The 14,272-nt window shown below is 42.0% G+C and overlaps 1 protein-coding gene across 1 annotated transcript in view; it reads right to left on the reverse strand.

Moving 5' to 3' along the window:
• The window catches only part of LOC124774889 (mite allergen Der f 3-like), a 98,775-nt gene that overhangs the window by 37,027 nt on the left and 47,476 nt on the right, over window positions 1-14,272 (reverse strand). The window contains exon 3 of the mRNA XM_047249550.1: window positions 5,668-5,821. Within this exon, the coding sequence (XP_047105506.1) occupies window positions 5,668-5,821 (154 nt within the window). The remainder of the gene's footprint in view (window positions 1-5,667; window positions 5,822-14,272) is intronic.

The raw sequence follows: 14,272 nt of genomic DNA on the forward strand, positions 1-14,272 counted from the left end.
TCTCAGTCAACGCACTGTGCTCGTTAAAATGTGTATTGCTTTCAAAAGGTCCTGTAATTCTTCCTCGCTTTCAATAATAAAAACAATGTCATAAACGAATATTATCACTTATTTTGTTTCACCCTGAATGACAGTTCCACTCAGAAAATTTCCTTTATTTCCACCACTGCTTTCGATATACAGTTAAACTATGATGGAGAGAAAGTTCATTCTTTCTCTAAACCTGCTTTAATCTGAGCATTGACTCTTGGTCTTCCATTCTTATTGTACCGTGTTGGTTCTTGTACACATTTTATATCACCCGTTCGTCAATAGAGCGTGCACATATTTTTCTGAAAATCTCGCGCCAGTTTACATTGCAGTCTATCTGATGCCCTTACCACGCTTAAAATCAAACCGATCGTCATCTCATAGATCCTCGCAATATCTACAGCCTCAGACACGTTCAAACCCATCATTACACATTACTTCACTATCCCACATTTTATACATTGATTGTAAACTGTGATCTAAGTATACAGGGTGGTCCAAAAGTTCGGAAACAGCGTGATAAAATCCAAATGGAGTAGGAAACAAGGAAACAAGAGTCCCTACACTCGAGGAACGGGAAGGGGGAAACTTTATAGGCTATGGCACCAACATGGCGGCCATCTTGAAAGCCGCCATCTTGGATTCAACTCCAAAATTTCAAATGGGAATGTGGTCATGTGACATATCAAACAGATGGAGAATTTCACCAGAAAAACAATGCCGTTGTTGTTTTAAACATACCTTTATTCATTCTCGGGTTACAGCCAGTTACATGTGGCAACGGTGGGACGCTAGGCAGCATGTGTGTTATGTGCCGAAGAGACATTACGTCGATGTTACACAGTCCCAAGAGACCACCAACAGTCATAGGAATGGCTCGATATGTTGTCCATTATGTTGGATTGTTAATGCTATCCTCCGAACCCAGTCCTGATTAACTTTGACCAACACATCTGGCAGAATTTGACCACACGCATCAACAATGCGCTGCTTTAGATGATGCAAATCCTGTATTTTCACAGAATAAACCAGTGCTTTGACATGACCCCAATGATAAAAATCCAAAGGAGTCAAATCTGGTGAACGTTGTGACCATTCCACAGCACCCCTACGACCAATCCACTTTTCAGGGAACTGCAGATCCAGGTATGCTCGCACATTGTGCCCATAATGTGGTGGGGCTCCATCATGCTGGAAGAATTCCGGAAATGTCCCGTTCTCTGTTAACAACGAGGGAAACACTTCTTCATCCAATAGCCTCAGATAACCGTTGGCTGTTAACGTACCATCAATAAAAAAATGGTCCAACGACTTTGGTACCCCACACACCACACCAGACCATCACTTTTTGTGAGTTGACCGTTTTGCAAGCATCAATTCCGTGTGGATCTCTGTTGGACCAGTATCTGTGATTCTCCTTGTTCACTTCGCCATTGATAAAGAAATTGGCTTCATCACTGAACAGCACCTGATAGGGGAAACGTGGGTTTATCTACAGCTACTGTGTCACCCATTCTGCGTACTGTACCCGACGGTCTGTGTCATCCTCGCCCAGGTGTTGGAGCAGTTGGCTTTTGTACGGGTGTCATTTGTGTTGCGATAAAATTCGCAGTATGGAGGTACGGCTAACCCCACATTCTTGTGGCAGGCGGCGAGTGCTCCGTTGCGGGCTCTTCCTAAATGATGCCAACACGCTCATTGTTGTTGCTTCATCGGTGGCGGATTTTGGTCTTCCAGCCTTAGGCTTATCTGCGCCAGAACCTGTTGCTCGGAATTTGGCCAAACACTTGGCAATTGCGCTGTGAGTGATGGGCTGTCTGGTTGGGTGACGACTGTTGAAATCCTCAGCAATGACACGTGTGCTTCTTTCTCCTGATATCAAGATGATTTCAGTGCATTCTTCATGTGTTAAGGACATTTTGTAAACTGTAAGTAAGGAAACAATGATTAAAACGATAGCATGAGTAAATGATACCTAACAGTTAAACATATGTAACATATCACGCGTGGAATAGTCACTTTGCACCGTTTCAGACTCCAATTTAGGACTTCTCAGTACGTAATACTTACGCTGCCGAGCGTCCCACTGCTGCCGCAAGTAATTGGCTATAACCCAAGAATGAATAAAGCTATGTTTAAAATAACAACGGCATTGTTTTTCTGGGGAAATTCTCTGTTTGATATGTCACATGACCACATTCCCATTTGAAATTTTGGAGTTGAATCCAAGATGGCGGATTTCAAGATGGCCGCCATGTTAGTGGCATAGCCTATAAAGTTTCCCCTTTCCCGTTCCTCGTGTGTAGGGACTCTGTTTCCTTGTTTGCTACTCCATTTGGATTTCATCAAGGTGTTTCCGGACTTTTGGACCACCCTGTATATATATCCTCAGTACATCATAAAAAGTGATAACTGATTTCGAAAACTCTGTCTCCCATGGTGTGAACCAGCTGGTAGTTTTCGGTGCTCAAATGCCTTTTCCAGTATACCCCCTCCTGTTGTGATTCTCGAACAGTGTATTTGCTGTCAATAGTAGAATTTTATTGCAGAACTCAAGGAGACCTCCTCCTGTGTCATTCCTACTGCAGGAGCCGAATCTTTCTATAAATGTGGCTTTCATCCTTTTCCCTACCACTGCGTTGTAATCCCCCATGATTATTAGATTTTCATCTATCCATCTCGAACTTTAATTCTTGTCAGATGCTCTGTTACATTTGTGTGACTTCTAGGGATAAAGTAATTCCAGATATATTTTTATACCAGAAAAATAACGCCGACCTTTCACATAAAGACACACCGTAAATAGTTAAATCAGAGTTTATGCTTTTTATGACAAATACAACTTCTTATGTACTATTAGACATGGTTCGGACGTCTAATAGTGACGATGTTTCAACAGCTTCTTGTTTCCGCAGGCTGGAAATGTCTTAGATTGGGTCGTCTGAAAAATGCTTAAATTTTATCTTATCTTATGATGCTATGTGGAGTGGGCTGGAATGTCAGGTGTTTGTCCATACAGATACTGTAACTGATAAAACGTCTAGTAAGTGCATTATTCGACTTCGATTTTATAAGATTATACAATCTTTGTCCCTCATATTTTACAACGTTTACCTATGTGGCTAGGTACGTGACGACCATTACTAAAAGTCAGTAAAAGAAACTGAGATTACCGAAAAAATCAAAGAAAATAAAAATAAAAAGTAAAATACAATGAAAATAAAAAAGAAAGAAATTTAAAACGATATATCAGAATATCATTTTGACTGTCTATCACCAGACAAGTAAATGTTTCATCTCCCTTATTTCAGTAGTGGTACAAGTCCATTACCTCCACTTTTCTGCCTACAATGCTTCTGAAATTAGTGATCCAAGCAAACAGAGAGAAAGGTTCATCTCTAGCAAGAAGGCATGTGCTTTGATATTTCTGTTATCTCAGCCGCAGATTTTTCAGCACTCATTTAACTTTAGAACTCTGTATGTCAAAATGAACAAAAATGGACTTGTAGCACTATTGAAACAAGCCCCTCATATGATCTAGCCACTAAAATATCATTTCGGCTGAATGAGTACAAAATACTTCAGTCAAGTGCAGAACTCAACAGAATACACAAACTTCATTTCATCATCTTTGTACAGTTCCGGTTTCCAGCGTTCTGTTATTGAGCCTCTTCCGTTTTCTTCCGTCCATGTAGAGTCTGTCACGGAGGACATCATCCACCGTCCTTCCTCTGACAGCGATGCCTTCGTTGATTATACCCAACCAACGAGTTTTGTTTCTTCCAACTGGACGTTATCGTTCCATCTCTGTTTCCAATTTGACTTGGGGTGTTCTTGTAGTCTCGAAGGCCATTACATGCCGTTATCATAGTAGTGTGGATTTAATTCTGTCTAAAATGGATGGCTAGATTCTGAATTTCTTCCTCATCCCCTCATTGCTTAACTTTTCCACTTTAGTTTTCTGGATAGTGTGTCAAAGGCAATTCATTTCGGATGCCTGATGCCTCGATGACTCTCTTTGTGATGCTGCTTGCTTCTATACTGTAGAAAAATATCGGTATGAAGTAGCTATTAAACATAACTAATTTTGCCTTTTTTTGTATCTTAGTGCCAAGGAAAAGGGTTCTCACTTTGTGGTAGAATTCAGCAGCTCTCCCGTCTGATCGATTTTCCATAGAAATTATACTCCGGGGGTATGGAAAACTGTCTGCACACTTTATGTGGTGGATTCCTAGCAGTTTCATACTTGTGGGATACCGATCTCTGTTGACTGCTATCACCACTGTATTGGCCTCACTGATGTGGAGGTTACAATTCTGAAACCAGGACTTCTATGTCTTTAGTCCAGTCGGAACTTCCTCTTCTGTTTCTCCCCAGATCATGACATATGCAGCAAAGTCACTGCATTTAGTTCACAAATACTTTTCTTGGTGTTCCTTTTTATATCATCCACAACAGTGATGAACAGTAGTGGGGACAGTACACTGCCTTGCTGAATACAGTCCTGTGACAGCATCTGGATTTACGTAACCAGGCCTTCATATGCATTCCTTTTTCTCAGGTATTTCCATACCTTCTCCTTTTCAACACTCTCATGACTTTTTTCAACATCTAAGAATACAATTGATGGATTATTGCCTCTCTTCCAGTATTAGAATATAATTGATAGATTCTTGCCTCTCTCCCAGCATTTCTTCATCATCATCCAAAAATTCTTACAATGCAGAAAATGTGTTCCCAGTAACCAATAATTAGAATCAGCTATCAAATAAGTAAGAAAATGAAGTAGAAAGTTAATCGTAGCATCCGGAGACATAAACTTAACTGTAATTTAACTTTGGAGATATACACGGGTGAAACAAGAAGATATGTGAATATAGGATTTTTCAAGTAGATAAATATTAAACAAATACTTTTTTGTGATAAGTGTTGCTGAATATGGGTGCCAGAAATAGTAGGAACAGTGCACCTGGCAAATATTAACAAAAGGATGACTCTAATAGAAATTTCTTATTCACGACACGCTTCTGAACAAATGAAAAGGCGTTGCCAAATGAAATTCCTTACAGTATTTAATAGAGTTCACTTTCTCGTCATATTCAAGTGTGATTAAAAATTGCCATTAGTTAATTTATGCAAAACAAAAATCTTGTGAAATATTTTCCAGTATGGCCCTGCAGTAAATTATTGAAACGTTAACGCCAGTGTGTTTTTGTTACAAGTGTACTATCCAAAATTCTATCGCCTCACTGTTCTAGACAATGAAGATGGTTTTTGTGATTAGCTAGTCCTTTGTCGAATTTCTTTTGTATTATTCATGTTTCTTTGGGATATTTTTTGCTAGCGCTATACACGATATCTTTGCTCCCTGGTTGGACTACCATTTAAACTGTGTCTTCAAATGAGCGAGTTCTTTATGTGTAATTATATTATTTTTGATTCATACAAAATGGTAAAAGTTTTGTACTCTGATTTTGTTTGTACACAAACGTGCATGTTACTCTCCTTGCAATTCTTTCTCTTTTCTTAAGTGCTGTAGTAGGACCTGTAACACAAATGACAGCAGCAATGGCTCCAATTCAAGAATGGCACGTTTTCTACGAGCGACGTATCGGCCACAGCAGGTGGCGTGCTTACTCGAAGTTGACGCAGTGGGTGGCGGTGAGCAGCCACGAGGCGTCCAGCACGCTGGCGCCGCAGTTGTGCTCGCCGTTGCGGTGCAGTGACGTCACGTACGGGAAGTCGCCAGGAGACGCATCCACGCCGCCCACGATGCGCTCCTGCGCTGAGCCTGTGGGAAGGCGGACAGCCTGCTGTAGGCACGGCCACTACAAGTGGAAAATACTGACTGACATGGATAACAACGCACTGTTCAGTCTGAGATAATGAATGAAAGGCTGTAACGAGTAAAATACCTTACGTGTATCACTTTTGTGCTAGGACCGCCAAATATTCGATCGGGTCACTATATTTTACCCACAAAAACTGCAATGAATTTCGAGACTCAATCTCCCCCCTTCAAATTACACCAATGTGCAGAACAATGTGCATGTTATAGATGTACATGACGATATTAAAGAATGGGAAGAAGCTGTCAGAAACGATCTTAGAGGATAAGGAACAAGCGAGAAATAATTAACACGTCGGATAAAATAATTATACATATTGGGCCTCGTCATAGCAAACTACTAAAACAACTAACCTGCCGACGTTTCGACCGACCTGCTGCGGTACTCTTCAGGGTGGTTGACTGTGAACGAGAACCGCAGCACGTCGATCGAACGACGACAATTTAGTTGTTTCTGTACTTTACAATGACGCGGCCCCAATACCCAAAATTATTTTATCCAAAGCGATAGCGGCCGTGGAAGCCTACGAACTTATAATTAACACTCTCCATACACCTGCCAATATAGTTCATTCTAATACAGTTCATTTCAATAGCTAACTCCCTTCTCTTCGCGCCCTCTCTGAGCCGCAGAGAATCTCCCGAATATGATGGTTCCAAACAACCAGTGACGATTCTGCGACAATGTGTTGGCGGCGATTATGGGTGACTGTCTTGAGGGACCGACGGTCCGTTCATGAAGACCTGAACGAGATTTACCCTGCCCCTCTCACTGAAAGAACAGTCTTGAGAAAACCAGTTACAAAGAAAGCTATTGGCCAATCGAGTTGTATTGCGCAATAACATTACTGGCAGTTTATGTAGGCATGAGGTGTAACCAGTCTCTTTTTCATTGTGGTACGATTTAGGGGGAGAGAGAGGGATAGAGAGAATTTGTGGATTTATATTTAGCTAAGCCCCCTCAAGCACGGAAATAATGCATTTTGGGTCATTTGTTCCTCATACCTTCTTATCCTCTGAAGCATCGTATCCCTCATTTTATCTCTATGGTTCAAAAGCACTCGATATTGAGTGTATGATCCCTGAAACTCATGTGTAATAATATAAAGCTGCTTGCTGTTTTTTTTTCCTTTTTGTGTGATGGATAAAATTAAATCCACCTCAGTTTTCTCAGGCACGAGAGGTGTGTGATGCAAGCTTCAGTGTAGGTCTCTGGCTTTTATGGGCAATTATGTGTCATGATATCTCGATGTTTCTACAGAGTTAGATATCGCTGTGATTTTATTAGATTCGCTAGCGGATGAAGTGAGGTCTCCCATGGTTTCCCTAGATCGGTTCAAGCAGACCGTGAGATGGTTACTCAGGAAAGGACGGCCGATTTTCTTTCCTAGTTACCTACAAACTGAACTCATCCTCCGCCCTAAGTGACCTCACCGAATACAGAGCATTACACTTCAATGTTTTATCGATACCTTCGAGAAAATTTTTCTCACGTCTTTCTCCAATTTTTCGAAACTAAACCGTCATTGCCACATGGAAGGAACAACGCAAGACTGAATCTCTACAAGTTGAATAGCGTTAGACGTAACACCTTTTTTATTTCATCACCTTTTAAAGATATCGAAACGAGGTTTCCGGCGAACGCAGAGAGGCACGTAATTATGTCGCAAGAATAATCTTCTAAATCCTTGTATCAACCGAGACACTGAAGCAAGCATTTTTAAAATTTTTATCAGAATTCGTAAGATCTTACCGAGATAGAACACTCGTCAATGTTGGCGTTGAAACTTTTCCCGAAACGTAAACATGTTAAAACTCAAGCGCAACTCGGCCGGAATCGGCTGTTAAGGTGCAAAGGCCGCCAGTCGGACTTTCAGTCTGGACTTTCTAATATATTTCTTCTTGGTCCTACTTCATGAAGACATACAGGGCGCTGCTATGGTGTTTGCTAATGGAACTAAAATGTTAACTTCTAGTACGTCAGAAGAGGCTTGGTAAACTTTTTCCAGCATGTATACATCGTCGTTTTCGAGTGAACAGATTTTCTGGAACATCTGCATTTCGGCACATATATTTCCATCTGAACTATCCCCAGGGCCACTTACCTATCACCACTGAAATAGAGACACAACCTATTTTCAATAATGAGAAAGGGCACTGTCCACGGAAAATATCTTGCATTGAATTCTGAGTTCAGGAAGAGTTGCTGCTGTATTACATGCTTCTTAAAGATAAAATACCTTTTGCCGGACAACTATGAGTACTGATGCCACTGGAAAATGTAATTAAATTTAGTAGACAAATCAGTAAACTAAACATATCACCCACAGTGATTCTCCTAGCTTTATGATTCTCTTAATATATAAGTCCAAGTTGTTTCCCATTGACTGTGTCGAGGCCGTATGCGTATGGCCCCTACAATGGTAGGGTTGAGTTGAGGCCTTGGGTGAACGTCAGGATGCTGACCGCTGATGACTCAAGGAAGAAATACGAAAAGTCACACATTTTATTAGAAAACACGCTACAGCACTCTCAGCATCGTTCCAAAATAGTTACGCCCCCTTGGTGTGGGCTAATAGCAGTGGAGCTCGCGTTTCCTGATGCAGTGGCTGTACAGTAGCCTGCTTGACGTCAACAGCGGAGCAGGGCTGCTCCATGCGGGAAGCCTCTCGCAGCTCGCCCACCGTCGTGACATGACTCTGTAATTCAGCGCAGGACGAACCTGCAGATTTGGAACCCTGCCGTGATTCTTGTAGTGGAAGATAGCCCCCATCAGTGGTGTCAGCTCCGGCGAGCGGAAGTGAACAGCGTCAGTTTGTCTTCACAAATAAACGCAGACGGCTGGCTGCACTATCCCGGTTACGAAAGGCTACCGGCCGCGGTGGCCGAGCGGTTCTGGGCCCTCAGTCCGGAACCGCGCGACAGTTACGGTCGCAGATTCGAATTCTGCCTCGGGCATGGTGTGTGTGATGTCCTTAGATTAGTTAGGTTCAAGTAGTTCTAAGTTCTAGGTGACTGATGACCACAGACGTTAAGTCCCATAGTCCTCAGAGCCATTTGAGCCATTTTACGAACGGCTGCCCTCTATGACTGAAGCCCAGCTTAAGATGTAGGGAGCCCGAGGAGGTTCACTAGCTGGATTGCACCAAGTTCACAGGAATATATTTAGAGGCAGAAGTTAACTTTTTAGCGGTGGATCCCAAGACTCGTGGTGGCAACTTGCAAACCATGTCGCCCCGTCGCCTATCGTAAGAGGTACATCTACATCTACATCTACATCCATACTCCGCAAGCCACCTGATGGTGTGTGGCGGAGGGCACCTTGAGTACCTCTATCGGTTCTCCCCTCTATTCCAGTCTCGTATTGTTCGTGGAAAGAAGGATTGTCGGTATGCCTCTGTGTGGGCTATAATCTTTCTGATTTTATCCTCGTGGTCTCTTCGCGAGATATACGTAGGAGCGAGCAATATACTGCTTGACTCCTCGGTGAAGGTATGTTCTCGACACTTCAATAAAAGACCGTACCGAGCTACTGAGCGTCTCTCTTGTAGAGTCTTCCACTATAGTTTATCATCTTCGTAACGCTTTCGCGATTACTAAATGATCCTGTAACGAAGCGCGCTGCTCTCCTTTAGATCCTCTCTAGCTCTTCTATCAACGCTATCTGGTACGGATCCCACACAGTTGAGCAGTATTCAAGCAGTAGGCGAACAAGTGTACTGTATCCTACTTCCTTTGTTTTCGGATTGCATTTCCTTAGGATTCTTCCAATGAATCTCAGTGTGTCATCTGCTTTACCGACGATCAACTTTATATGATCATTCCATTTTAAATCACTCCTAATGCTACTCCCAGTTAAATTATGGAATTAACTGCTTCCAGTTGCTGACCTGCTATATTGTAGCTAAATGATAAGTTATCTTTCTTTCTATGTATTCGCAACACATTACCACTTGTCTACATTGAGATTCAATTGCCATTCCTGCACCATGCGTCAATTCATTGCAGATCCTCCTGCATTTCGGTACACTTTTCCATTGTTACAACCTCTCGATATACCACAGCATCATCCGCAAAAAGCCTCAGAGAACTTCCGGCGTTATCCACAAGGTCATTTATGTATATTGTGAATAGCAACGGTCCTACGACACTCCCCTGCGGCACACCTTAAATCACTCTTACATTGAAAGACTTCTCTCCATGGAGAAAGACATGCTGCGTTCTGTTATCTAGAAATTCTTCAATCCAGTCACACAATTGGTCTGATAGTCCGTATTCTCTTACTTTGTTCATTAAACGACTGTGGGGAAGTGTATCGAACGCCTTGTGGAAGTCAAGAAACACGGCATCTACCTGTGAACCCGTGTCTATGGCCCTCTAAGTCTCATGGACGAATAGCGCGAGCTAGGTTTCAGACGATCGTCTTTTTCGAAACCCATGTCGATTCCTACAGAGTAGATTTCTAGTCTCCAGCACAGTCATTATACTCGAACATAATACATGTTCCAAAATTCTACAACTGATCGACGTTAGAGATCACATCTATTCGACGTCCCTTCTTGAAAACGGGGAAGACCTGTGTCCTTTTCGAATCCTTTGGAACGCTACGCTCTCCTAGAGCCTAGAGATCTACGCTACACCGCTGCAAGAAGGGGGCGAGTTCCTTCGCGTACTCTGTGTAACTGTAGGACTGAGAATGCCTACAGTGAAAATGATGGGTATTTATACAGGTTTGGTGTCCTCTTCTTTCACTGCTTTCAATCACAAAGTGGGCAACTGGCTTGCTCCTGTTGTGGTAGGTCTGCCGTTCCGCTGCGTCGTCATTAATGCGAGCGCTGGCCCCTGGTTCCAATACAGAAACGGCCTGATGGTATTTCCGCATCCGACGTTATAATGTTTTGGTCCGCTCTGCGTCTAATGGCACCGCGGCCTGCTTGCGGCTGCTGTAGCAGAGCTGCTACTTCACTTACTAACGCCGATAAACTGTGCCGGCGCTTCAACTGCAAGGAATGTTTCTAATCGCCGTTCGATATATCAAGATATGACACATCAGTGAATGATGTGGCGGCGCCCCCTATGGCGTATCGTTGGCTCATGTCACCTGGCATGTTCGGTGCTTTATGGTAGACTCTTTCTTTTAATGCTGCCACGGAAATAAATCAAGGTGAGTCAGATAGATCGACCTACCAGGTAATTCTATTTTAATATTCGCCCTATCCAATGGTCTGTCTGTATTTCATTCAATGTTTGCGCTGCAACACGACTGACATGTGGAACAGACATCATGCTGGAACCACAAACACAGTCTCTAACACAGTAGTATCTCTTGTACAGCAACGGGGAGAATGTTTGCATGCGTACGCATTTCCATGTAGCACGTCTGGTATTAGGTAAGATAACACAATGAAATTTCCTACGATACCACGTCACATGTTTCACTTCACGGTCGTTCCAATTATACCTAAAAAAGAGAGCGCTGATTTCTGTCCAGTAGCGCATATTACGTAAATATACATACCGTTGTTATTAAACGTTTATTCATCAACAAATTTCAAAAAAGTAGTATCATCTATCGCTTGTTCCAGAGCATTCCGATAAAACTCTATACGACGTAAGAAATCACATCTTTAGATTGCCTGATATAGTGATAGATGTATGGAGTTTATGCCCATGTAAGACGTGAATAATAGTCGTCTGGCTCAGTTCACATTCCTTGCCAATACGTCTCGTGCCACCGTACACATTTACACGCGTCGTGAAGAGAGCTGCTTCATGTGCTCTGTCACAACCTTGTTCACTGTATGACGTTCAGTCTGTCCGTTCATACCAGTGTCCTAATAAACCGCCCAAGTATCTGGCGATCAGAAAATTTATCCCAAACCCATCGTACTGTTCTTCCTGAATTTCTTTCACACTGATGTTTACATGTATGCGCCGCAAAACGTAAAATGAACCGTGTCGTCTGACGTCAGAGCATTTCTGTTCCAGTGTTCCTGAAATGAGAGATGTTCATAAATGAGTGGAAACGAGACACGCTTGTTTAATGCGAATAGTGTGAATGAAATGCAGGCAGAACAGCGCGGTGAGTTTGGGATAACTTTTCTGATCGCCAGGTACTTGCACGCTTTATTAGGACATTGGTATGAACGGACAGACTGAACGAAATACACTGAACAAGGTTGTGACGGAGAACATGAAGCTGCTCTCTTGACGACGCCTGTAAATGTGCACGGTGGCACGAGACGTATCAGCAACGAATGAAAATTCAGCCAGACGACTTTTATTTGCGTCTTGCATCGGCATAAACTCCACACATCTATTACTGTGTCGGCCGTTGCGGCCGAGAGGTTCTAGGCGCTTTAGTCCGGAACCGCGCTGCTGCTACGATCGCAGGTTCGAATCCTGCCTCGAACGTGGATATGTGTGATGTCCTTAGGTTAGTTTGGTTTAAGTAGTTCTAAGTCTAGGGGACTGATGACCTCAGATGTTAAGTCCCATAGTGCTTAGAGCCATTTGAACCATTTTTTCTATCACTATATTAAACAATCTGAAGACTCGATTTCTCACGTCGTATAGTACTTTATCGGACTGCTCTGGAACAACCTTTCTTGAAGTGTGATTCTAGATTCCATAAGGATCCTCCCGCGTTTTTTTTTTTTTTTTTTTGCCCCACTTTGGCCGATTCCGATAGCTTGCCTTTCAATTCTAGCTCGTTTTTCACAGACGCCAATATCAATAAGCGTTACATTCTTCTTTTCAGGTGCGTTTGAATCCAGTTAAGAACGTGTGTTGTTCCACAAAACGATCTACGTGAGCTTCGGTATCTCTGTAAATACTAAGAGTCAAGACGATTAACGTTAAAATTACGTCGTCTTCTTTGGGCCATCGTTTGCCGAATATCACGTTTCAGTATCCTGAATCGACCACGCGTACGGTATTTACCCTGTATGTGTTGGGCAGAAGACTATCGACCTCTCAAGCTAATAACATTGTAGTGAACTGATTGACTCTGTACGAAAAGGAGAGATATCCCCGTACCTTCCTGTCATATAAGAAAGGCAAAAGATCATTGGTCACAGGAAGAATAAATCATGGACTCTGTCAAATATCCATACAGTTTCAGTGAAGCCTGACCATGGTCAGGTGAGAGAGACGGTGGTCTTAGTGTGACTTATTAAATAAAAAAAATTAAAAATAAAAGCTTTTAATGCTTAGACCGCAATTTTCCTACCACAGTTAATGTTCGATTGCTATCTGCAACCGTCTTCAAATCGTTCAAAATATAAAAAGGAGGTGAATAAGCATTGGAAAGCATCGTTATCTGTAGTCATACCACAACATCCATTCGTAAGTACCAAAACAATAACAGTACGTACTTCAAAACGTCATCGCGATGAATCTAACTGGCTCACTCGCGGTGACGTTTTCGACTACGTACTGTTTTATTGTTTTGGTATTTACAAAATGCACGTTGCTGCATGACTACAGATAACGATACTTTCCAATGCTCATTCATCGCCTCTTCATGTGTTGAACGACTTGAAGGTGGTGCAGATAGCAACCGACGCTAGTTATCGAACATTAATTGTAATAGGAAAATTGCGGTCTAGGCATAAAAAACTTTTATTTTTAATTTTTTTTTATTTAATAAGGCATACAGATTCAATTGTCAGGGAGAAAGGAAATGAGGAACAGATTACTTATCTTACTGTACCGCAGTATGACTGCACGTAAAAGATGTAATGGTGTACAATATGTGTTGAGACGATTTTTATGGAAAGTCTTGTGGATCTGCTTTCCTCGAGGATAAAAACCACAGAAATTATAATAAAAATTTCCAAGATGTAGAACAGCGTCATGTTTAAAATAACAGTAAATAAAAGAACAAAAGAAACGATTCATTTAAGTTTGCCATTTCATTCCTCTGCGTCATTTACCTCAGAAAAACGAAAGTAAGTCCACTGCAACAGTGTAAGCAACGTCGTTTGTTTTTCATCCATTACACTTATTTTACAACATGACGCTGTTCGAAAACCATTATGTTAACCGACTGCGACCGTGAACGTATACATTCATCAGTAAAGTAATGAGAGAGTTCACTAGAAGCATACAGTTTACTCATTTCTCTCAAAGCTTTATTGTGTGCTACGTATTGTGTGTCTAATCAAGTTATCTGAGCATGTTCTTAACCTTTATTTAACGATCCAAGATGAACTACGCTCAGTGGGACCACCGTAACTGTTGCATTAGCCTGCTGCCAAGTCATACAAAGGTGATCTCACGAATGTCATTTTATGAAATAACAAAAAAGACTGATTATCCTGGTACAATGAAAGGATTAACATTGAAACATGTGGCTCAGCCACAAATTATATGACGTACTCTGGCACAGTA

The sequence above is a fragment of the Schistocerca piceifrons genome, chromosome 1 (genome assembly GCF_021461385.2).
Source record: "Schistocerca piceifrons isolate TAMUIC-IGC-003096 chromosome 1, iqSchPice1.1, whole genome shotgun sequence".
Taxonomy (NCBI): domain Eukaryota; kingdom Metazoa; phylum Arthropoda; class Insecta; order Orthoptera; family Acrididae; genus Schistocerca; species Schistocerca piceifrons.